Source organism: Cydia fagiglandana, chromosome 8 (genome assembly GCF_963556715.1).
Source record: "Cydia fagiglandana chromosome 8, ilCydFagi1.1, whole genome shotgun sequence".
In the NCBI taxonomy this organism is placed as follows: Eukaryota; Metazoa; Arthropoda; class Insecta; order Lepidoptera; family Tortricidae; genus Cydia; species Cydia fagiglandana.
Genome location: NC_085939.1, coordinates 19,384,066 through 19,408,911, shown reverse-complemented (window position 1 = coordinate 19,408,911; position 24,846 = coordinate 19,384,066). Strand labels below are relative to the sequence as shown.

Genomic DNA, 24,846 nt, shown 5'->3' with positions numbered 1-24,846 from the left:
TCACACGAGCGAGCGAAGAGAAATAAAGTTTTCTTGGAACACACGGCTGGCTAGGGTCCCGTCCCGGCATTTCGATGTTCTTAAACCGAACTATCAGAGGGATTAGTTTCACCTGCGCCATCACCAACACTTTGTTCTATTTAATTCAGTTCTCGCTTCGATAAATTCCCTACGATCCAAAACGTTCTTCTCAATCATCTACGGGCTGTGCATCTTGTATGCGGTCGCCCATTAAAATACGAGTCGATCGTCTATTAAGTGGCTTAAATAACAGTTCTTGGTACTCACATGTTTGTAATGTTTGACTAGCTGCTCGCCTGTGAGTAAGCAGGCAGGGAAGCCTACGAAGTTCCTTATGGCACTGGTCTTGTTTAGAGTCTTCAGTCTGGTGGTGGAGTCCATCCAGTCCAGCTTCTAGTTGGCTGAGGGTCTGTTCTTGGTACTTACATGCTTGTAATGTTTGTCTAGCTGCTCCTCTGTGAGTAACCAGGCAGGGAAGCCTACGAAGTTCCTTATGGCACTGAGCTTGTTCAGAGTCTTCAATCTGGTGGTGGTGTCCATCCAATCCAGTTCCTTCACGGCCGCGGCGAACGCGGAGCGTACGTCTTCTACCATCTCTATGGCCTGGAACACATCGCATAACTATTATTAATAATCGTAAAAGAAAATTCCCCTGGGAAGTTGTTTAGAGGAAATACCCTATTATGAGTATACCGCTGATTATACGCAATCAAAGGATCTGCGTAGGTTACACTTGAAGCCAAACAGTCCTTATTCCAAAGTCATATTCGTATAGATCTCTCAAATTTGGGACGTTTCTATTATTTTGAAGGTTTCTTCTTGCAAATAAAGGTTCAGGACCTTGGTTACTAAAATGTAGTCCTTACCTTTTGTCTAGAAGTCTGGTCAAAATGCCTCTTCACGTACAAATAGCTCAACGCCACTCCAAAGTTAGCGTTGACATTAGCCGTACAGCTCTTCCACCTGGGTGTTCTCTGCTGCAGCCCGAACACAGCTTTGCTGAACGCGAAACCAAGGTCACGGAAGGCGCTGAGGGTCATCGGGGCCACGGTGGAGAAGACGCTCCACCAGAGGAAACGTTCTGAAATTATTACATTTTTTAATGGCCCCCATTAACTAGCTAGAAACTCGGCTAGAAAAGTGTACGGGACTCTATTTTTTTACACTTCTGGTAAAGTTTCTCCTTGCATCGGTTACCTCATTATTTAAGCCGACCACAGCCTAACAGTCCGCCGGACGATATGTTGTTCGGAACTGTCAAATTTTTGTAGTCCGGCGGCCTGTCAGTCAGTGGTCGGCTTAGGGTCGTGGCCACTTCTAGGGATAAAGCTAAGAAGCCGATATTTGGCATGATGTTTGGTAACTTAGCTTTAAATTCATCAGTATATTGTACCTACAGATTTCTGCAGGTTAGCTGGTGTTATGAAAAAAATATAGGTACCATTTTTTTTTAGACAACAGTCTGTCAGATAGGTTTTATTTCAAGCCTCTTCAGTTTAGTTAAAATTATAATTAAAAATATAGCTTTATAAATTTTAAAATGAATTGCCATGAAAACATTAAAATCATTGTAGGTGGTAAGGTGGTAAATAAATACCTACAGCTGTAACATCAATTCACATTAGTCAAATGACCTTTCAGGTCAGCACCGCTCCTGAATTGAGGTAGGCATCGACAAACAGTGCATGACGAGATTATCATGTTAAAGCATTCAACACAATGCACTATTGACAAATGTCTATACAAATATGATTTGATCACAGTAGATTGGGTAATTTCATTTGCATTGTGCAATTATTTTAAAACAAATTAGGTCATATTCGTAGGCTGATGGCCTACCGGTACGTCGAGCAGCTTCCAAACTGGGGGTCCTATTAGGTGCAAACTCCGGCTCACACCAACGAGTTTCGTGAAACTTGATTGAATATGAAATTTTCATAATTCATTTTAACCTGTTCATTCAGTCCTCAACCTACCCGGTCGTCTTGACAGCGCGAAGAGATTGCGGAGTAGGTGACGTGACAGTCCATTTCCAACGACAGCAGCACTACCATTCATTTAACCGACGCGTTCGTACTAGTAGTGCAGCTGCGGTCAGAAATGGAATGTTACCCTAATAAGTAGGTTTATAAAGTGTCGGCAACAAGTATTTCTGCAATTGCTTACGCATGCGTAAAAAGTTTGCCTACTTGCCGACCAAATGATATAAAATACTTACCAATGACAACAGGTTTGGTCTCCGTCAGCAGCACGGCCAGTTTCTGCAGGTACGGCAGGTCCATGACGATGACCCGGTCCGCGTCCTGGTCTAACACCACGCTTGTGTTGGAGAAGACCAGCTCTAGGTACTTCTCCCAATCGTGCTGGAAACAGAGATTGGTATTCTAGTCAACAGCGGCTTTAATGCAGTCCAGAACTAAGAATCCAAACTAATCTCAGTCCTATCTCAGTCGCGAAAGGTACCTATTAGGAATGAATATGGAGATGTAAGAGGAAAGGAAAAGGTGGATTGACTGTGTGAGAGATGATTTGAAAAGAAAGGGGTCATCCATTAATTACGTCACACAAATTTCTAGGTTTTTTGACCCCTCCCCCCCTCCTTGTCACACTTGGTCACATTTGGGCAAACCCCTCCCCCCTAGTGTGACGTCACATTTTTTCTACGAAATCGCCAAATCGAATTAAGTACTTACCTAGGTATTATTAATATTTTATCAAAATATTTTTGACGATATTAAAACTTGTTGTTTTAAAAACTTGTTATTGAAATGTACAGCGAATAAAATAAGTAATTTAAATAAATTTTCGATTACTGATGAAGTTAAAGTGACGTCACATAGTTTGTGTCTCCCCCCTCCCCCATGTCACAATATGTCACATTTTCTTGACCCCCTCCCTCCCCCTGAACGTGTGATGTAATTAATGGATGACCCCAAAGCAGGTGAATGATGAGATTGATGAGATATGGAGGAAAAACACATGCTGGGCCGACCCCAAGTGATGGAAAAAGGGCAAGCGAATTATGAAATTAAGATGGAATATGACAAACATTTTGTTTTAATTTGGTATATATTAGTATTCTAAGACATAATACTGAAGAACCTACATCCTTCCACTGCGCCGGGCCGCCCGAGGACCCCTGGACGAGCTGCTTCACGCTGACCTCGTGGAACAAGTGTGTGCCGCTCCTACGGACCTCTACTGGGGTCATAATCTGAAATTACAATAGTCATTCAGAGTCAATCTTCTATGGATGGTTCTAGACAACATTGAGGTCAATATCGGATCCATATAAGACCATCTAAAGGTTCCTCTCTTCCGTCGCTTCTAACTCTTGCGTTTGATGCATAAATACTCAACTAACGGAAGGCCGGTAAAACAGAAAGAGCGAAGCTATTGCTTTCCGATTGTTTCCGAGCTAAATAAGTACGTGTACAAATACCAGGCAAATACCTTAGCTAAACTCTTGCTAAAAGCCACGATGTCGTCAGCGAAGTCCGTCGCGTTGGTAGGCGGGTCAGCTACGGATATCATATCCTTGATGTAAGTGCGGTACTGCTCTGACTCTCGGCCGAACTGCTCAGGAACACTAACCTTGGCTAAACTCTTGCTGAAAGCCACGATGTCGTCAGCGAAGTCCGTCGCATTGGTATGCAGGTCAGCTACGGATATCATATCCTTGATGTAAGTGCGGTATATATTGCTCTGACTCTCGGCCGAACTGCTCAGGAACACTAACCTTGGCTAAAGTCTTGCTGAAAGCCACGATGTCGTCAGCGAAGTCCGTCGCGTTGGTAGGCGGGTCAGCTACGGATATCATATCCTTGGTGCGGTACTGCTCTGACTCTCGGCCGAACTGCTCAGGAACACTAACCTTGGCTAAACTCTTGCTGAAAGCCACGATGTCGTCAGCGAAGTCCGTCGCATTGGTAGGCAGGTCAGCTACGGATATCATATCCTTGATGTAAGTGCGGTACATACTGCTCTGACTCTCGGCCGAACTGCTCAGGAACACTAACCTTGGCTAAACTCTTGCTGAAAGCCACGATGTCGTCAGCAAAGTCCGTCGCGTTGGTAGGCGGGTCAGCTATGGAGATCATATCCTTGATGTAAGTGTGGTATTGTTCCAACTCGTGTGCGAACTGCTTAGGGGCTAGGAGATAACGCTCGCTGAAGCCTGGAGATACTTGCTCGACCTGAAAATTCATAAGAAATAAAATAGTTAGTTACGGCTGCGGCCCTGACTGTCATCTGTCAATTTGCATGGCAAATTAAGTGATGTTTACTACTTAAACAAACCTAACCTAAGGTGCATGGAAAAACAATTTTTGGGCTCTTGAAAATTATGTCCTCGATTAAGATAGGTATAAGTTATATAGGGAAAGCTTCCATAAAGGAAAAAAAATCTAAGTCTGTGTTTTCCCAGCACCCGATTATCCTTATAGAACTCGCCGATCGGAAATATATTATTATTCTGCAAATAATAGTACATTTCGATGCTAGTGCGGAAGGTATGTCATTACTTCACGAGTACCGAGATATCTTGCCACGAGCCGCAGGCGAGTGGCAAGACTCGGGACGAGTGAAGAATGACATTTCCGCACGTGTATCGAACGACGTTTTTTAATACAGTTGCGAAAAAATAAGAAAAACATTGTTAATCGTACACTAAACAAAAGTGGTAACAGTGACAGCTCGGTTAGACGTCGTCTTTAAGTATATTATATCTATGGGCGTTTGGCAGCTATTCCGTTCCATTCAGTCAACTTATTAAGAACGGAATTTTCAATATTGAATATTAAAAAATAAACGTGTTATAATGATGAAGAGGTAAGTAATTAAATATGAAATATGTAATATTTTTCGTATTCTTACATTAACGGTAGGTTTTTATGCTGATTACGACGTTTAAAGGAAACTAATATTAACACTCATCAATAAGTAGTCGTGAATTGGAACAAGTATAAATTTAAAAAAATTGGAAAAGTAAAAAGCACTAGTTCGAGATAACCAACTTTCCGCACGCTAAACAGCTACGTAAAGTAGCACTTTTTGAGCAACTGTATTAAAAAATATATTTTTTAATACAGTTGCCACTGCGGATGAAATAATATGTTGAGATATACATATAAACAATTGAGTTATCGTCGGTAGGATTCATTAAAAGTGGATTATTCCACAAACTCACAGTAAAAAAACTTTAGCCTTAGCCACAATTTCATTCACATTCGAAATTTCATTCCAATTAATGTAAAATATACCTACCTACTTAGGATAAAAAATCAAATATCATCGTTGTTCTTATTTTAAGATATTATATAACAAGACATGCTATAGGTAACTTCAAAACGGGTTTTAAATATCTGAACTTATCTTGATAGTGATCTTTATCAGAAGATACTTCGTGTCGGGTACCTACCTATACGGAGAGTACTCCGTCATGCCAATTTCACAACAAACTACTTAGGTATGTTTAATTCTATAATTGAAGTCAATAATGTACTAAAAGCTTCGTCTATCTGTATATTATACAGGGTGGAAAGATAAGTCGGGCCCTGGAGGGAAACTACCTTAAATCCTTAAGCTGGCTCATTTTACTTAAAGGAGACATTCCTTTATTTTTAAAAAGAAACAAAACTGCATTCAAAGATTTTTTCTTTTTTTCTTAAATTTTGCTTGTCTAAAAAAATCTTGAGTACTAAATATTAGATTTTATGGATATTTTGTATGACAGACGAGTGTTTTGTGTGACCTAATGTTTCTTGGAGAAACGTTATCATTAACATTAACTGTATCGACTAGTACAATAAAATTGCGAGTTAAAAACTTTTGGAATTTTTGGTCGGTTCGAGTCCCGGGCGAGGCAAGCGAGTTTTAGAAAATCTTTGAATGCAGTTTTGTTTCTTTTTAAAAATAAGGGAATGTCTCCTTTAAGTAAAATGAGCCAGCTTAAGGATTTGAGGTAGTTTCCCTCCAGGGCCCGACTTATCTTTCCACACTGTATATCGTCGCTAAGTATCTGATGGTTCTGTTAACAACGTTACTTTAATCAAAGAGTTCCTTTTCAATTATAGTGACTTAGCTTGACCGCCGCAAAATTGACGCACTTGAGATGTGGTGCTGGAGACGCATGTTACGAATTTTAACAGAACTTAAGATAAGAGAAGGGCTTTCGTCGACTGTGCAATTACGAATTATCAAGTTCTTCGGCCATGTACCCAGAAATGTGGAATTATTGGAAAGGCTGGTAGTACAGGGCCAGATCGAAGGGAAAAGATCCAGAGGAAGATCTCCTACGCGATGGACCGACCTTTTAAAAATAATGACGAAGTCATCCGTAGTCGAGTCACTCGCAACGTTATCAACCGTCAGAAATGGAGAGACATCGCAAGAGAAAGTTTGAAGTCCACTATCATAACCGGAAATGAAGACCAGCCAGGTGCGTCATTCAATACAGCCACGACCACTCTGACAAAAGTGCACGACTGAGAAGAAGAGAGTTTGACTCACCACGACTCGGTTCCTGCTGGTATTCCGGACATCCTCAGCCACCTGCACGCTCAGCAATACACTCAGACCTAATTCTCTTCTCCCCTGCCCCGCCACTGACTCCCAGCTGAAATTAGCGGAGGCTTCGCTCGGCGGACGCGACGGGAGGGTTAACTCTTCTAGAATCTTCTGGATTGGTTTGATTCCTTCCGTTTCTAGTTTATCTGGGAATGGAAATGTTACATTAGTACCTGCCCGGTGCCCGCCTGTATAATTGGGGCCTTCAACGGAAGTTGAACTTTAAAGGATTCCCTACAACAAGTGTTTTCTCAGTGTTAAGATGACAGTCCATTTCCAACGACAGCTGCATTACTGTTCATTTTACTATGGAAATTGACAATGACAGCGACGCGTTCAGTACCGGTAGTGCAGCTGCGGTTAGAAATGGAATGTTACTATTAGTCTTACCCCCATTTTACCTTATGTTAAATTATTTAGCCTTAGAACTGCATTATTGAAACAATAATCACACCTGAACGAATAAGTGTATTCAAGTTCATTTTGGGAGCTTTTTTTGGCTTTGGGGGGTTGTACGGAATATGAATTGTTTCAAATTGGCAGCAGCCCCCCAGCTCCAGTGGAGTTATACCGGGTGTGGCCTGTAACATGAACAAATAATTAAAACATAGATTGTACTCCTCAAACGGTGACACTTTTGTTCAACAACTTTTAAAAATTATGAAGTAGGTACTTAGACTCCTTATTTTTCATAGAAAATAAATATTATCTTCAATGGACGCCATCGCCACGCCATATCATTGTGATTGACGTTGCTTGTCACGCCTTAAACATAACAGAATTCGCAATACATTGCGTCTTAGAATAAACTTTAAAGTGTATTAAAAATCAAACCACAAGTTATTTTTAAAAGTCGCTGAACAAATGTTGGTCAGTATGAGGAGTACAGCCTACAGTTTAATTTTTTGCTCATATTACAGGCCACACCCGGTATTCCTCCAGAGCGCGAGGCCCTTTTTTTAAGTAGGTACCTACTTCATACCTATAATGTTTGTTAATCATATTAGAAACGATTAATTTAAAGAACTCACGTTAGATCGGCCTGGACCCGACCGTCCTCCTAGCGCGAGTCAGAGTTACGACAAATATATCTTAGCGCTCACCAAGTTTAATGCAAGTTTTGTATAACGTCTTGGCTTTAAGGACGCTCTGTGGTAAACTAGGATCGTCTTCCATTTCCAGTAGATCTCGCAGATCTGCCACTAGTCGCTCTCGTAATCTGCAAACCAAAGCTTTATGAACACCATAAAAGAAAGCGAAATCGACTTCAAAAAGGATAAAATACCTCTAAAATATTATCCTTTTTATATGCGGCACGCGCTAGCAAGTTCTGATACCTGTTTGAAGTAGGTACAGTCACCATCAGATATATCGGAGCGACCTAGGTGCTCAAAATATCTGAACAAGCTCGCCTTGACAATAGAGGCGTCCTCAGATATTTGTGAGCGCCTTGGCCGCTCTGATATATCTATTGGCGACTGTACAAGCCAAATCTTAAAAGCTTTACACTATCGAACCGAATGCCAACCCGATATGAAAGAAAGAAAGCTGATCATTGGTTGCTTGGCGGCATTATTGACCAGTATTGTAACTATTTGGCTTGGATGTATGACACGCGTCGTGAAGAGGTCAGTTCTGGCTTTCATCAGCAGTTCCACTTCACCAAATGGCACTTTTTTGAATGCACTAGCTTGATTTGTTGATGAAATTACAAATATCCCTATAGCTTAACCTTTTAGGTACCTATACCTAAAAGATTTAAGGAGTCCCACAATTCTTCATGGATCCCCTCATCATGCGGATCAAAAAGTTTGGTGCTAGATTTAATGAGCCTACCTCGCAAGCTGGTCCCAGGACGTCGCCCATTCCGGCACAGGGTTCTGCTTGATCCAGCCTCCGCATGCGAACTCGTAGAAGTCCGTGCAGGGGTCCGCGTCTTTGTTGAGGGCTGCGATCACGCGGGATGCTGGGGACAGAGGTAACGATGAATTTTGACCCCCGGGATACAGGCCGTGCCTATAATAGACGACAAACGATCGTTCCGATAGGGTAATAAACCGAGCTGTCAATAAGGATGCGGCTAAAGTCGATATTGCTTATCGATGAATTGCACTCGCTCGATGAAACAGTATTATACATCTGCATTTATTATAGTACCGAGGGCTTCATTAATATTTTAGAACCGTCTGGTAATAAATTTACAAGTTGACAGTGACACCGACAGCTCCGACGACGAAAACTATGTAAATTAAGTGTATTGTTTAAGATTTTATTTCTTTGATATTTGTTATATTACTTCTTTTTATGGTATTTATTACAAAGTTATAAATTATATTATATTTATATTAGTTATTAGTTATTTAGCATATTTTTAATACAATTAGTTCAAAACTAACATAACCAATTATTGTTATAAATACCACCATCGATAATCTGCGAAGGTTGCGACACGCATCCCTACAAGCAGGTAGTGAAAGGGGCGAGGCCGACCTAAAGATTTATGGCCTCACCGGAACGATCCTTTGGCGTCTACAATAGTGCGGGGTTCAATGCTATGTGCCTCTGTTAAATTGCGATGTATTTAATTGTTACTGAGGAATGTTATACCTACTACATAGGCAGAGATGGGCATTAATCGATTAACTTTTTAATCGACTAATCAATCGATTAAAAAAGTTAATCGTCAAAATTAATCGGCGATTAATTTAATCGCGATTAATTTAGTCGACCTAACATACGATTGAAATTGAATTAATCTTAATATTAATCGATTAAATTTCTCGATTAACTCTCGATTGAAAGTAGACAGGTGGTCATTTTTGTATGTAACTAAAAATCAAAACTTCTTGCGTACACATTAAAAACCATTCCAGTGTTATAAATGTGCTTCAATAATATAAGATGGTTACATTGGTTACTATAATAATGCGGATAACTTAGCGCGGCATCTCTATAGTTCGTTTTTTTAGCATTAGATTCTAATGCTTAGAAAGATAGAATGGTTAGAAAGAACTTGCAAGAAGGTAAGCGATCTTGACATGTCTTTTAATTGAAAAACGCTTTTTAAAAATCAGTAACTATTACTTACGAAAGCAGAAGAATATAGATGATCGTATTAGATTCATAATTGTTTCATATTTGCCGTAACTTATTTTTAAAATGTGTTTTTCAATTAAAAGACACATCAAGATTGTTTACCTGATTTCTAATGCTAAAAAAACGAACTATAGGTAAGGGTTTAGGGCTTGTAGCGCAGGTATAAAAATTAGAAAGAGAACGACGTATGTGTATGAAAGAGCAAACACATTACTTACCTCTTATCAGTATAAGGTTTCAACTTGTCAATGCAGTAATTACTTACTACTTACATCGAACGCTACACTTACACTCCAAACCTTTTGCGACACGGATTTAAATTTTGTGAAAATGAGTGCTATCAGACGAAATGTCAAAAACCTTGGAAAAACCCGGAAGTTGATGATTTTTAGTACGTGATTTTGGGCACATTTTTCGGGGTTTGTAATAATTTTATATTTCAAGAATTTATCATAGGAATATCACAGATAGTATACCTTTCTGATGGCAGTAAGATTTTTCCTATATCTCTTACTAGTATGTAATTATATATTTACATAAAATATGATTTAGCCTTTGCAACTTCCAACACCGATTTCGCAGTAAAAATCGATGCTATATTTTTTTTACCATTTTTCCTAGAATCAGGAAACAATTATGTGATACATATATTAATTTCCGGCAAAAAGACAAAATCATGCATTTAAGGGTTAAACACCTGGGTAAGTTGAGAAACTAATAACACGTGGCATATAATACAGTGACATAAAATACTAAGCATACGTACTCTTTGTCGGTTTGTTTTATTGTTTACACAGGACTAGAAATTGCAAAATATGTAGATAACAATCCGTTTATCCATAATTTGCCATTGTTATACGACCTTAAGAACTGTCAACATAACCCGAGATAAGAACAACCTTTAACAAAAAAAATTGCCTACAGAGCTTAAAATGCCATTATTATATCTTCGTCAGCCGGTCTATATAATTCGCACAATAGTAAGTACCTTTCGAGAGCAAATGCACGTGTTTGTTTAAAAAAAATATAATTTTGCTTTAGGTATGCCTATAGCGATTTCAGTATTTTATTGATAACAAAATGGGACGAACTCTAAAACATCCCTTTTCAAACAAAAACAAAATTCGAAGACGGTCGAAATTAATAGTCTCCAAGTGAACATACATAAAAATTCGTCTGTTACTTATATTATTTATAAATGTTTCAGACGAATTAGGCACCTCGTTCTTTTTTTAAAGTCGGTTAAAAAGACCATATTTATTGCTAAAATTAATCGAGAGAAAATTAATCGAACTAATTAATCGATTAAAAAAATTAATCGCCGGTAATTAGTCGACGATTAATTTAATCGTGGCAATATTAGTCGGAGCTTTTCGACTAAAATTAATTAATCGTCACTTTTAATCGTTGCTCGCGATTAAGTCGGTTAATTTTAATCGTTAATCGTCAGTCGATTACATTTTGCCCAACTCTGTACATAGGTACCTCTCGCAGCGAATTGTGGTCCCTATTAATTAAAGTAATTTTTTTTTGGTAAAATGTTATAACAGTAGATTATTGTTGTCTTGATTACTATTTACCTACTTCTATTATTACTATCGATACTCAACTAAAAGTTTTCTACTGTAAAATTACAATAAAAGTGTTTTAAATTTATAGTTATTGAGATTACCTTTCCTTTGTGTGTGATCTTTTTGTGAATGCATTTTATTTTCTACTAATCTACCTATTTAATTACGTAGGTAGTATTTAAAAAAATATTACTTATGCATACAGTAGATATTACTACCTACTTAGATACTTAGAGACCTAAGTGTTACATGCTTTCATTTACATAATAAGAACGGCGTCACAATTTTGATTCATCCTCTACATATAATATATTCAACCACGTGGCATTATATCTATTATATTTACATTAAATTCCGACCTTACTATATTAAAATTCATTTTTAATTGATGTAATTGTATCATTTTCCCGCGAAAATGGCGCAGTTTCTCTATGCGTGTGGACTTAATATGAGAATTAAAATAATTATAAACTAGTTCAAACTGCGATGGTTGAATGCCATGCCTCAGTATTAAACTATGTTGGTGATGACACAAGTATATGCATTTATCTCATCATTTTGCTTTAAAAGGAATCATTTATTCAAATTAAAGGAAATCGATGCGCAGGTATGAAAAAAACGCATGAATAAATATTATTACGTCAGAATTAATTGTGGAACTGTCACTTATATGCTGGCGGGGTATTTTAATGGATATTTAATTTGTTATTCTTGTGATAATTTATCTGTTTTATGCGGGCAGTATTTTTAATTATTCAGATGCGTTGTGTGATGATATGACCTGTGGTTCATACACATTTTATTGTATGGTAAACTAGTAACTTTCCTGTGGACATCGCAAAGCTAAGAGGATTAAAAGCTAATATTTACGTTATATTTTTATATTACGCTAATATTTTTTCAGTACTTGAGACTCAATCAGACAAACGGGCTATAAATATGTGCGTTGACTTTCATTCTTTTGTCCACAGAAGGGACCTTTTTCTGAAAAAATGCCGTGTTGTTGCGTTAACTCAGCTTATTTAGGTAGGTACTAGGGAATGCAAATCGGTTATTTTCGGTTATTTTTTGTATGGAAATAATCGGTTATTAACCGAAACCGCGGTTATTTCCATACAAAAAATAACCGATTTGCATTCCCTAGTAGGTACTTATTCTTTCCTGTCCCTAATTCCCTACTAAGTATTTAACTTTAATGAAATTAACATCGATTTCAATTCAGCCCTTGGACTGGCCCTTGACCTTGGTCTAGAGCTCCAGTAATGCCACACAACGTCTAGGGCTCCAGCGCTCCGTAAGCACTAACACAGCCGTGTAAACTGCTGGGTGATCAGGGATACTCCTAGGGCTCCGATTAAGGTCCCTACAGTTATTCTAGTTCGGTACTTACCGGTCCCGACACATTCCTCGCTGACACACGGCCTAGGGCTCCAGTGCTCCGTAAGCACTAACACAGCGGTGTACATCTGCGAGGGCGATCAGGGATACTCCTAGGGCTCCGATTAGGGTCCTTACAGTTATTCTAGTTCGGTACTTACCGGTCCCGACACATTCCTCGCTGACACACGGCCTAGGGCTCCAGTGCTCCGTAAGCACCAACAGAGCGGTGTACACTGCGAGGGCGATCAGGGATACTCCTAGGGCTCCGATTAAGACCGATGAGCACCGTACTGTTCGTTCTCTGAAACAAAGATATTCCAAGTAAAAAAAAATATCTGGGGGAAAACATATAATAACTGAAAAATGCGCGTTTTCCCAGAGATAATCGATTTTTCGCTCCCGAAAAACCACATATAGCAAATTTCATTGAGATCGTTAGAGCCGTATTTCTAACATCCCCTAAATATATAAATATGTACATAAATATAGGCAGGTACTTATATATATACAAGAATTGCTCGTTTAAAGGTATAACGTAATTTGCTTATCATGGACAGTGGTACAACTAAAAATGAAATGCTATTGCATTTAATATTCTATCTTTTACTGGTAAGATTTAAAGTCGAATGGCATTTCATTTTGTTTTGTGTCACTATTCATGATAAGCGTCGATATATGTATATTTCAATGGAAAAATATATCGGTAGGTATTTAACAGACTTTCCTATAGTAAAATATAAAATAACCTAGATCTGAGTTAGCCATTTTAATAACTGTCAAATGTTCATGTTATCAGAATGTCGAACCGTTGTAAAATAAGAGTTTTAACCTCTAGCCGCCCAGAGACCTATAAAAAGGTCTCCTGTTCCATTCTAATTTGAACTTTGTATTGACAAAATAAAATTTCATTTTGCTTGGCAAGGTTTGACGTATGGGCGGCTGGAGGATATGGATGACTCACGCTAGAACTTCATTTTCTGTGACCGGTGATCACGTGATGCTTTCTATAGAAAACGAAGACTGCCCTGGCCGCGTAGCCAAGATGCCAATCGCTAACGTTCCGTAGCGATCGAAACGCAACTGTCACTGTCACACCAATGGGGAAGAGTGATAGAGATACATAATGCTTTTCGTTGTCGAAGCGATAGCGATTGTAACCTTGGCTAGGCGGCCTGACCCGGGCCGTTCTAACGTGAATCATTCGATTGTATGGCGGCGGCTCGGTTCATGTGAGTGTTTTGTGTGACTCTTCATTTCAAAGGTACCTAATTCAATATGTTTGTACCTTGGTTGTTTGTACCTACCTAATTTTATCCTTTATGCTTACTTTGACCGCAAACGTTCGTAGAATTTTCGCAAATTATCGTGCGCTAACGCATATCTTCACTCGCGAATCTCCGACAGTCATCGAGCGACTCATTTTTCCGAAAACAGCGACTCAATAGAATTCCCATGTATGCAGGTGCATTTTGATTGCAATAACAGGTTATGAATTTGATAGGCACGAAAATTATCTAAATTTATCCATCAGTTTCAAAAGTGACATTTCTTCAAACAAATATGTCACTTTTGACGTGTCAGTCAATGACAGATATCCACAAATACAGATCAAAATTCATAACTTGTTACAATCAGAATAAGCTTCGCGATCGTATTCGGTACGACCAGCGACCGCTAACGGCAGAAAGTGATTGTTATCTATATCGTTAGCACAGAATACAGTACTACAGAGGGACCACATTTAAAGCGATTCGCGAATATTTGAATTTTGATCAGTTATTTTAGCGTACTTTGTGAAAAACTTTATTTTATGAAAGGTATAGTATAGGAGGCAAACAAGCAGACGTACCGCCTGATGGTAAGCAATTACCGCCGCCCATGGACACTTGCTACACTAGACGGGTTGCAAGTGCGTTGCCGGCCTGTAACTATTTTTTTTAGGTTTATTTGTGTTAAAACGTAGGTATTGTTTTCAAATATTCAAAACCACGAACTTTTAGCATGTTGCATTGCCAGGATTTCCGGATATTTGGGCATAAATGTACTTTCAATGAGGTTGGCAACTGTCAAAGGTTTGCACAGATAGCGCCATCATAGCTTGCTCCTTTTTTATGAGATTTGGCTTAAAGAGGTGGTACCTATCCAGGGCAAAAAAATTAAAAAAAAAAATTACACATTTCTAGGGATTGAGAGGGCAAGCTATGCTGGCGCCATCTGCTTAATACTTCGACCGGCCAACCCTATTCTTTATCTGCCGATACCTGTCCTTGTATGAAGAAACTTTGTCTTCTTTGTCCCCTTTCCTCTTAATATAATAAAGTGTATAAAGCATTGTTCAAAACGGAGCCGCTGCGGCGACCTGCGCTGTGTCGTGTTGGCGCTCGCGCACGTGAGTAACGGTGCGCGCGCGCATGCAGCACACGTCCGAGTTCATGGGAGAGTGACAAACGGCCGGTGTTGCCAGAATATCCCGCTTTCCCGATATTTGAGGATAAATCATCGTGTGCGTGGATCAAAAACGATCGGGAAAACCGGTGTATTTACGTCAGTGGGAAGACACTCCTGACTTCGGGCAAACTCGGTTCCGTTCGGCTCGGCATTGCTCCGAGTAATTATTAGGGTTGACACAACTTGACGTCCCTGTGCGTGCACGACCACAGATAAGATAATGACTTGAATTTTGACAACCCTAAACTGTCCTATATTTCCTTCGTTTGTTGTCTACATGTGAAATTTCTCAATACTTGTACGTAGTACTAACGTATAGATAGATCTAAATCAAATAAACCTTACCATACCGTCTCTAGGGGCCAAATTCGACACGTACAACTGCCAGATTTCGCATCCACGTCAAATCAACAGTTGATTTTATTGCATAACAAGTGTTGATTCCATCAACGGTGGATAATATCATTTGGTACAACCAAAACTCAACTCTAAACTAAGGGTGGTTCGGTTTGGTTTGCTTGTCACCCTAACTGTGGATTGTTAATGTCAAATTTTGACATTGTACGTATTCGAGAACTTATGATTTTTCCCACATCAACGGGAGATCAACACGATACGTCAAACGTCGCTTGTCGAATAGGGGTCTAGGTCTCCTTTTACATTATAGTAGTCCATAGTAATCTAAACTAGATGTGGAAGTGAAACTGCACTAGGTTATCTATAGCCGCATGTTATTATTTTGCACTATTAGTCCAGTCATTTCATGGGCCGCTAGGCCGCTAGTATGGCAAATTAAAAAAAAACTATAGTTCGTTTTTTTAGCATTAGAAAAACGGTAAACAATCTTTACCTACGTGTCTTTTTATTCAAAAACACTTTTAATAAATGTGAGGCCCTCGGGTAAAGGTACCTTATGGCGGTTACGCTATTATTAACGCCACTCCAATATTATTGCGGTGCTAGTCGACCTAAGCGCCAGCCGCCATAAGGTACCTTTTGCCGTGGAACGTCATAAATAAGTCACGGCAAATATGTAACAATTATGAATCGTGCACGATTATTTACATTATTTTTGCTTTCATAAGTAATAGTTACTGATTTTTAAAAAGCGTTTTTCGAGTATATATATATTTTTGTTTTTAGGTCGCTTAAAAAATGGACCATGACCGTATTACTGTTTCTTTCTAGCAAATCAATGCGTGTATCATTATATATATCTACGGAATTAGTGGTTTTACCAAATACCTATATATTCTCTTTCGTTTTTAGGGTTCCGTACCCAAAGGGTAAAACGGGACCGGGACCCTATTACTAAGACTTCGCTGTCCGTCCGTCCGTCCGTCCGTCCGTCCGTCTGTCACCAGGCTGTATCTCACGAACCGTGATGCTAGACAGTTGAAATTTTCACAGATGATGTATTTCTGTTGCCGCTATAACAACAAATACTAAAAACAGAATAAAATAAAGATTTAAATGGGGCTCCCATACAACAAACGTGATTTTTGACCAAAGTTAAGCAACGTCGGGAGTGGTCAGTACTTGGATGGGTGACCGTTTTTTTTTTGCTTTTTTTTGTTTTTTTTTTTGCATTATGGTACGGAACCCTTCGTGCGCGAGTCCGACTCGCACTTGCCCGGTTTTTCTTTAGCCAGACTTAACACAAAATAATACGTAGTTTAAAAATACCGATTTGATTATCTTTTAACCAAATTCCAGGTAGAATCCGTGCTTATACCTACACCTACAGGATAGCGTAAATTATACGGTGATATTGAATTTCAAGAATATTATACAAATTCAATATTTTTTACTAAATGTCATTAAAACTTGAATCATTTCAAACTTTCTTCAAAATATTAGTCTAATTTAGATTTAACACTCAAATGCAAACATTTGTTAAAATTATCAACAATACGCTGCAGTCAAAATTTTTGTCAACGTATTTTTGTGTCACCTGTACCTAAGTATTATATATGTAGGTAAGTATGTAGTTACAATAAAAAATACTTTTTTTGCGCCGCATCTGTACTGTACTGTACTGTACAGTCACCTGCAATAATATGTTACACAATGAAGGCTTCAAAAACATCTGACACGATCTTATTTGTAGAGCCATAAGAGCGTGTCACATATTTTTGCGGCCTTCAAAGAGTAACATATTATTGCTGGTGACTGTACGTACTGGGCTACATCCAGTTACCGGAAACAGCACTACGGTCAATGTCCCAAGAGAAACCATGTTGCCTAGGCTTTATCTTTATGGATAGTAGGCGCATTATATAACTTCCTAACTATGTATAGGTAGGTACTGACATTGTATCGTGAGCGTAGTATGAGGTACTTGAGGTATTTATATATAGTACCTACAGTTAGCGAAACGATTAGCTTAGCAACTGTATACAAATATGTATGCAGAGTGCTAAGCTAATACTTTTTCTGACTGTACATTCATTGGGTAACTGTGCTCCAACTGTTTTTATACAGGATAGCTAAATAAAATTTAGCTGTTTCGTAAATTTTGGCTGGTCCATTTTCTATGGGAGGGTAAATTTGTTTTCGCGATTTCGGGGTTGGTCTAATAGTAAAAGTTGCTCAGTATAATCCCAAAATCTGCCTGGCAACGGGAATGCAATTATTTTTTAGCCACTGTGTATATGAAAACGATATCACAACCTTATTAAGGTATTTAGGTTTAAAATGTATTAACTACCTATACCGTAGTAATAATAGTAATTGTTGAAATCCGCTTGCATTTTGCATAGGTACAAACCGCAATTTCACTGTTCTGCTAATGTCGTTTCGTTTCCATTATTGCGTTGACAACATACCAATCAGCCGACCGCCGAACTCTCACGCGGTACTGTATGTATAACATAGATTATCTCGCTTATACTCCGCACTAGCGTCTGCACGCGAAAAAAAAAAATGTTGACTGATTCATATATTTAGATTGATCCATTTTCTATGGGCGGGCAAATTTTTTTCGCGATTTTGAGGTTGGTCACGTAGTACAAGTTGCTCACCCATATAACCATTCCAGTCGCAGAATCATCAAAGTGGTAACTAAATGTCAGATGTGTCGTAACAGAGTCCACACAATGTGTCTAGAATTGTTTCGAAACAAAGTGTCGTCGCCGTGTGTACACTTTTCCGTAACAAGGTGTCGACACATTTGTGTGCACTTTGCGTGCGGTTTGCGACTAAATCTGACAGCAAATTTGTGACAGCAAATGTCAATATAAAATACCTCTTGAAAACCAAGGTTTGTCAAACTACTATTAGTGTCTCGTGTGCTCGTAAGTAATTCTAGTAAGTCATCATGGGCGATGCAAATGATAATAATCGACCAAAACCATATAAACACCCAACACCCGTCAACCTTTTACAGAAAAGTTTTTAAAGAAATGCAATAAGCTACTTAGGTCAGCCAACGAATGCTCAAAAAAGTTGTAGAGGGAAATGCTCGGAACACAACTTTTGACTCTGTAACTTGGTTTGGACAAGTTAGGAGGTGAACATATCAAAAGTCCCCGGCCGTAGCCCTTGAGCGGGGGGAAGAGAGGGGGCTTTGAATGTCCCATTTTCCGGTTTTTCGATTATATCTCGGAAACTATGCATCTTAGCGACATGGCCACTTATACAAAATGAAAGTTAATTTAATTTGTTACAAGTTTATTCAGTCAACTTTTTCAATATGTTGAATAGTTTTTGAGATATCCGCTCTTGAAAGTTTATTTAGGGCTCTCAATTTTATCTTGATATATCTACATCAGTGAAGGTGCTAGGCCGTGTATGGTATCGTTTTCGTATAAATCTGGGTTGCTGAATCCATTTAAGGTATCACATTGAAACCATTCCACAAAATTAAAAAAATCTTTTTAGGGTTCCGTACCTCAAAAGCAAAAAACGGAATCTTTATAGGATCACTCGTGCGTCTGTATGTCTGTCTGTCTGAATACACAAAATAGTTCTTTACCTATAGATGACAGGAAAACCTATTAGAAATGTGCAGTCAAGCGCGAGTCGGACTTAATGTACGGAACCCTTAATACGCGAGTCCTACTCGCACTTGGTCGGTTTTTTTTAAACTCCTCTTGACGCTTAACCGCCGAACCGATTTCGTTGAAATTTGGTATAGAAATAGTTTGCGTCCCGGAACAGGACATAGGATAGATCTTATAACCAAAATCATATTTTGAAGGTGTGAAAAGTGGCGTGGAAATTTGTACGGGAAATCAATAACCGCTGAACCGATTTATATTAAATTTGGGATGGTCTACATCTTTGATTTAGTTAAAAATGATAAAAAAAACATGACTTCAAACCTAAACTTAAACAGTATTAACTTCAAGAAGTCAATTCTAAATTCCTCCCTACACCTCATTTCACACCTTTGAAGGATGATTTTTGAGATAACTTATTATGTCCTGTCTCGGGACTCAAAATATATGTGTACCAAATTTAAATTAAAACTGTTCAGCAGTTTAAGCGTGAAGAGGAGTTTAAAAGAAAGTAAGTTTATATGTTTTTACTTTGGAATGGTGTCAATGTGATACCATAACTAAATTTGGTACTGCGAATTTATACGAAAACGATACCAAACATGGCCTCGTAGCTTTACTGTTGTAGAAGTCAAAATAAAATTGAGAGCCCTAAATTCTTATTACTTGACCAAACTTGTGTAGAAGGAAAAGGAAAAATAAAAGTCTTCGGCAGGAATACAAGACACAAATATTTTTTTTTTTTGCGTTACTATTTTAATCATCAAATATAAACATACCTTGATTATATTATTCTAGTGAGATCCTCACAGATAAACAAAAACATTTATTTAAAAAATTACAAGGTCGAAATGTCACGGAACTTGTGAGAGTAATACGTGAAAAATAAAAACTTTTATGACAAAAAAATCTGGACACAATTTAAGAAGCATCCTATTGCGTCGAGGAATCATCTGTATTTTTGCTTGTTTCATTACCTCCTCGCTTCTTTTTTTGTCCTTTGTATTCTGTAGCAATTTGTTAGATCTGAAAATAAAGATAACTTGCGTCGTCACGGATGTCGATTTATAGGTTTTAGGGAGTGCAGAATTCGAAAACGATGATCATTTTATAATCCAAGATGGCCGCTACGTATTTTGTCATAAAAGTCGTCATGAATATCGTTTTATAGGTTTTAGGAAGTGCCGATTTCGAAAATGATGACCAGTTTGGAATCCAAGATGTGTGCCGTGCACTTTGTCATAAAAGTCGTCATGGATATCGTTTTATAGGTTTTAGGGAGTGCAGAATTCGAAAATGATGACCATTTTGGATTCCAAGATGTCTGTCGTGCACTTTGTCATATAAGCCGTCATAGATGTTGATTTATAGGTGTTAGGAAGAGCAGATTTCGAAAATGATGACCATGACCAACAAAACGACATCCATGTCGACTTTTAACATAGTGCATGGCCGCCATCTTGGATTCCAAAATAGTTATTATTTTCGAAATCTGCGCTCCCTAAAACCTATAAAACGACAGCCATGACGACTTTAATGACATACTGCATGGCCGCCATTTTGGATTTCAAAATGGTCATCATTTTCTAAATCGGGGCCCCCTAAAACCTATAAAACGACATCCATGACGACTTTTATGACATAGTGCATGGCCGCCATCTTGGAATCCAAATTGGTCATCGTTTTCGAAATCTGCGCCCCTTAAAACCTATAAAACGACACCCATGACGACTTTTATGACATAGTGCATGGCCACCATTTTGGAATCCAAAATGGTCATCATTTTCTAAATCTGCGCCCCCCAAAACCTATAAAACGACACTCATGACGACTTTTATTACATAGTGCATGGCCGCCATTTTGGATTTCAAAATGGTCATCATTTTCTAAATCGGGGCCCCCTAAAACCTATAAAACGACACCCATGACGACTTTTATGACATAGTGCATGGCCGCCATCTTGGAATCCAAAATGGTCATCATTTTTGAAATCTGCACCTCCTAAAACCTATAAAACGACACCTCTGACGACTTTTATGACATAGTGCATGGCCGCCATTTTGGATTTCAAAATGGTCATCATTTTCTAAATCGGGGCCCCCTAAAACCCATAAAACGACATCCATGACGACTTTTATGACATAGTGCATGGCCACCATTTTGGAATCCAAAATGGTCATCATTTTCTAAATCTGCGCCCCCCAAAACCTATAAAACGACACCCATGACGACTTTTATTACATAGTGCATGGCCGCCATTTTGGATTTCAAAATGGTCATCATTTTCTAAATCGGGGCCCCCTAAAACCTATAAAACGACACCTCTGACGACTTTTATGACATAGTGCATGGCCGCCATTTTGGATTTCAAAATGGTCATCATTTTCTAAATCGGGGCCCCCTAAAACCCATAAAACGACATCCATGACGACTTTTATGGCATAGTGCATGGCCACCATTTTGGAATCCAAAATGGTCATCATTTTCTAAATCTGCGCCCCCCAAAACCTATAAAACGACACCCATGGAGACTTTTATTACATAGTGCATGGCCGCCATTTTGGATTTCAAAATGGTCATCATTTTCTAAATCGGGGCCCCCTAAAACCTATAAAACGACACCCATGACGACTTTTATGACATAGTGCATGGCCGCCATCTTGGAATCCAAAATGGTCATCATTTTTGAAATCTGCGCCTCCTAAAACCTATAAAACGACACCTCTGACGACTTTTATGACATAGTGCATGGCCGCCATTTTGGATTTCAAAATGGTCATCATTTTCTAAATCGGGGCCCCCTAAAACCCATAAAACGACATCCATGACGACTTTTATGACATAGTGCATGGCCGCCATTTTGGAATCGAAAATGGTTATCGTTTTCGAAATCTGCGCCCCCCAAAACCTATAAAACGACACCCATCTCGACTTTTATGACAAAGTGTTTGGCATGCAAGACATTTCTATTATTTTTACGTACAAAAATGGCCCCCTGTCAACTTCCAACCGAGATTTAATCGATAATTTATTCGATTAATGTTCAGATTAATTCAATTTCAATCTATGTTAGGTCGACTAAACTAATCGTGATTAAAATTTGAGGATTAACTTTTTTTATTCCATTAATTAGTCAAATAAACAGTTAATCTATTAAGTCCCATCTCTGACCACGTCATTTTTACACTTTGAGAATATCTGAAAACAAATGAACACAAGGAGCCATTTTGCAAATCCAGTAACTTTGTTATTACTTTTGACAGCGCGTGTCATGTGTCTACACAGAGTCGACACAAAGTCGAAACATTTGCGACTACTTTGTGACTGCAATATTTCTCAGCCTTAAACCATATTTATACATCATAATTAACAAGTTTCGTAGTATGTAAAGCGTTATTTCTGTTATTTAAGTATAGTATACGCATCGAAGTACTAAAAATGCATCAAATAATATATTTATGAACACAAGCACTGAGAAGTAAACAATTTCATTTCCGGCTAAACTAAAACAATGTGGTGGCGCGTTGATTATATTACACTTAGTTTATCAAATCACTCGAGCAGTTTAATTCCCCATAATAATTTAAGTCCTATTGTAATATAAATGCAAACAATATATAATTACGTCTTGTAATCCGTTTTAGAGATGGCGTATTAATGTCACTTATTTTTATTTAACTATTTTTCCATCTGACAGTTTCCATTTGACAGGAACAAAATGAACGAATGAACGAATGATTTTGGCATAAAGTAGTCGCAAACCCGAAACAATGTGTGCACACGGCGACCACACTTTATGTCACTTTGTGTCATGTGTCGACCCTTCCCCATTTCTGGTAACTGTGTCGACACGGCGACGACTCTGCGACTGGAATTGTGACCGAAACAGACGGTGTCGACACAAGATGTGTCTACACCGCGTCGTAACGGCGACTGGAAATGGTTGTATGGGCAGTATAATCCCAAAACCTCCCTGGCAACAGGAATGCAGTTATTTTTTGGCCATCGTATATATACCTATATCTCTACAACTCCCGTTCTATCACATTCTAACTGTTCTTCATATAGAGATATACGAGTAGCTCTATATGAAGAACAGTTAAGTTATATTAGAGAAGTACCTATCTCTAAATACTTTTGAGTTTTGAAACAAGTTTTGACGCGTAGTCTGATTCACTACTTTTGATTTTGGTTATACCTAGTACTTCATCTAGCGTGTAAGTGATCTATGACAAGTGTGTATGGGCATTTTATTGTATGGTGCACGACGCACGACAGTTCATACAATGTATATTCGCCACACTTTCCAAGAGCCTCGTTAGTGAGTGACATCTCAATAAGCCTTTTTAAAATTCGAACGTATTTGTGTCTAAACTATTGACAATCCACTCTGTCACAAAAAAACAATCTTAAAAAAATCGGCCAAGTGCGAGTCGGACTCTCGCACGAAGGGTTCGGTACGGCAAAAAATAGCAAAAAAATCATGTATATTGTATGGGAGCCCAACTTAATAATTATTTATTCTGTTTTAACTAAGTATTTGTTGTTATAGCGGCAACAGAGGGGCCACTCCGATATACATATCTGATGGAGACTGTACCACAAATCCGATAGCACAATACTCTCACGTATTGTTTATAATAAACCAATTACTTAACTGTTAATACAATACGTGTGATGCAATATAACTATCGATTACCGGCGAAAGTGACAACCCTATTAGGGGACTATTACGACCAGTCATTTTGACGTTTTATAAACTCTGTTACGTTGGCATAAGGTCTATGGGTGGTCATGAATTAAAAAAAAAAGTGTACCCTATTCGGGGTGTATTACGAAGTTATTTTTAATGCTTTATGAACTTTATTGCGTCGACTTAAGGTATATGGGTGGTCATGAAGTTACAAATACAGTGGTTGAAAGACGTGCGCGCGATTATAGCGGGGATATCCGGTGTCGGATATGGACTTGGAACTAGCGGATCTAGGTTCGAAGCCCGGAGCACAATTCAGATTTAATATTTTGTTACGGGTTTGAACTGGTTTTGATACGACCCTGTAAGTGCATAAGAAATCGAAGACACAGACCCATCCGGCATTCAGCCACGATTAAAAATTGTGTAAAAATATTTTAACGGCTTTTAAATTAATCAAATCAAACTCGGGTAAATCTATGTGTCAGATTATGCGATTTAACATTAAGAAAAGGTAGGTTAGTTATTTGCTGAGAGCAAACGTCGGACTATAGGGGGCAGTTTGAGGGCAAGGTAAGGTTTACAAAAAAATCTTAACTTACGAGTATTATAATGTACCTAGTATTTGTAACATAGTTAATTAAATTAGTTACCCGTTATCATTATCAGACTATTCAATCTTATTTTTATTTAAAATATAAGGATAAATAAACACCTAACTTAACTCATTTGTTTTGTTCCTTTCTCACAGCTGCAATTGTCTGAGTGACGGATAACGCCAAACGAACTTTTTCGCCATTTTGACTTATGTGTAGTCCAAGTACGTTTATAAATAACGCAGTTAGTTGCTATGATATTTGGAATTTCACATTATAAATACTAGGTACCAAATACTAAGTACAAATACTCGAAAGTGAATTGATTGATTTGCGAACCTTACCTATCATTCTGACATGCCACGAAAATGCCCGCTGGAGTCCGACGTATGGCTGAGAGGGTCGCATGGATTTACCAGAGTTTGCTTGAAGTTTAAGCGACACTATTATTAAACATGATGATGATGATGATG

The 24,846-nt window shown here is 38.4% G+C and overlaps 1 protein-coding gene across 3 annotated transcripts in view; it reads right to left on the bottom strand.

The window, feature by feature from the left end:
• LOC134666753 (neprilysin-4-like) overlaps nucleotides 1-24,846 on the bottom strand; it is an 88,066-nt gene that overhangs the window by 5,283 nt on the left and 57,937 nt on the right. The window contains exons 3-12 of one of the 3 annotated variants that reach the window (XM_063524025.1): nucleotides 12,794-12,936; nucleotides 8,425-8,554; nucleotides 7,692-7,807; nucleotides 6,532-6,734; nucleotides 4,041-4,217; nucleotides 3,128-3,235; nucleotides 2,240-2,384; nucleotides 888-1,102; nucleotides 573-624; nucleotides 289-413 (exon numbers count right to left, since the gene is read on the bottom strand). In XM_063524025.1, coding sequence (XP_063380095.1) covers nucleotides 289-413; nucleotides 573-624; nucleotides 888-1,102; nucleotides 2,240-2,384; nucleotides 3,128-3,235; nucleotides 4,041-4,217; nucleotides 6,532-6,734; nucleotides 7,692-7,807; nucleotides 8,425-8,554; nucleotides 12,794-12,936 — 1,414 coding nt within the window. Of the gene's footprint in view, nucleotides 1-288; nucleotides 414-447; nucleotides 625-887; nucleotides 1,103-2,239; nucleotides 2,385-3,127; nucleotides 3,236-4,040; nucleotides 4,218-6,531; nucleotides 6,735-7,691; nucleotides 7,808-8,424; nucleotides 8,555-12,645; nucleotides 12,763-12,793; nucleotides 12,937-24,846 lie in introns of those variants that run through there. The other 2 variants (XM_063524023.1, XM_063524026.1) reach the window with 2 other exon arrangements.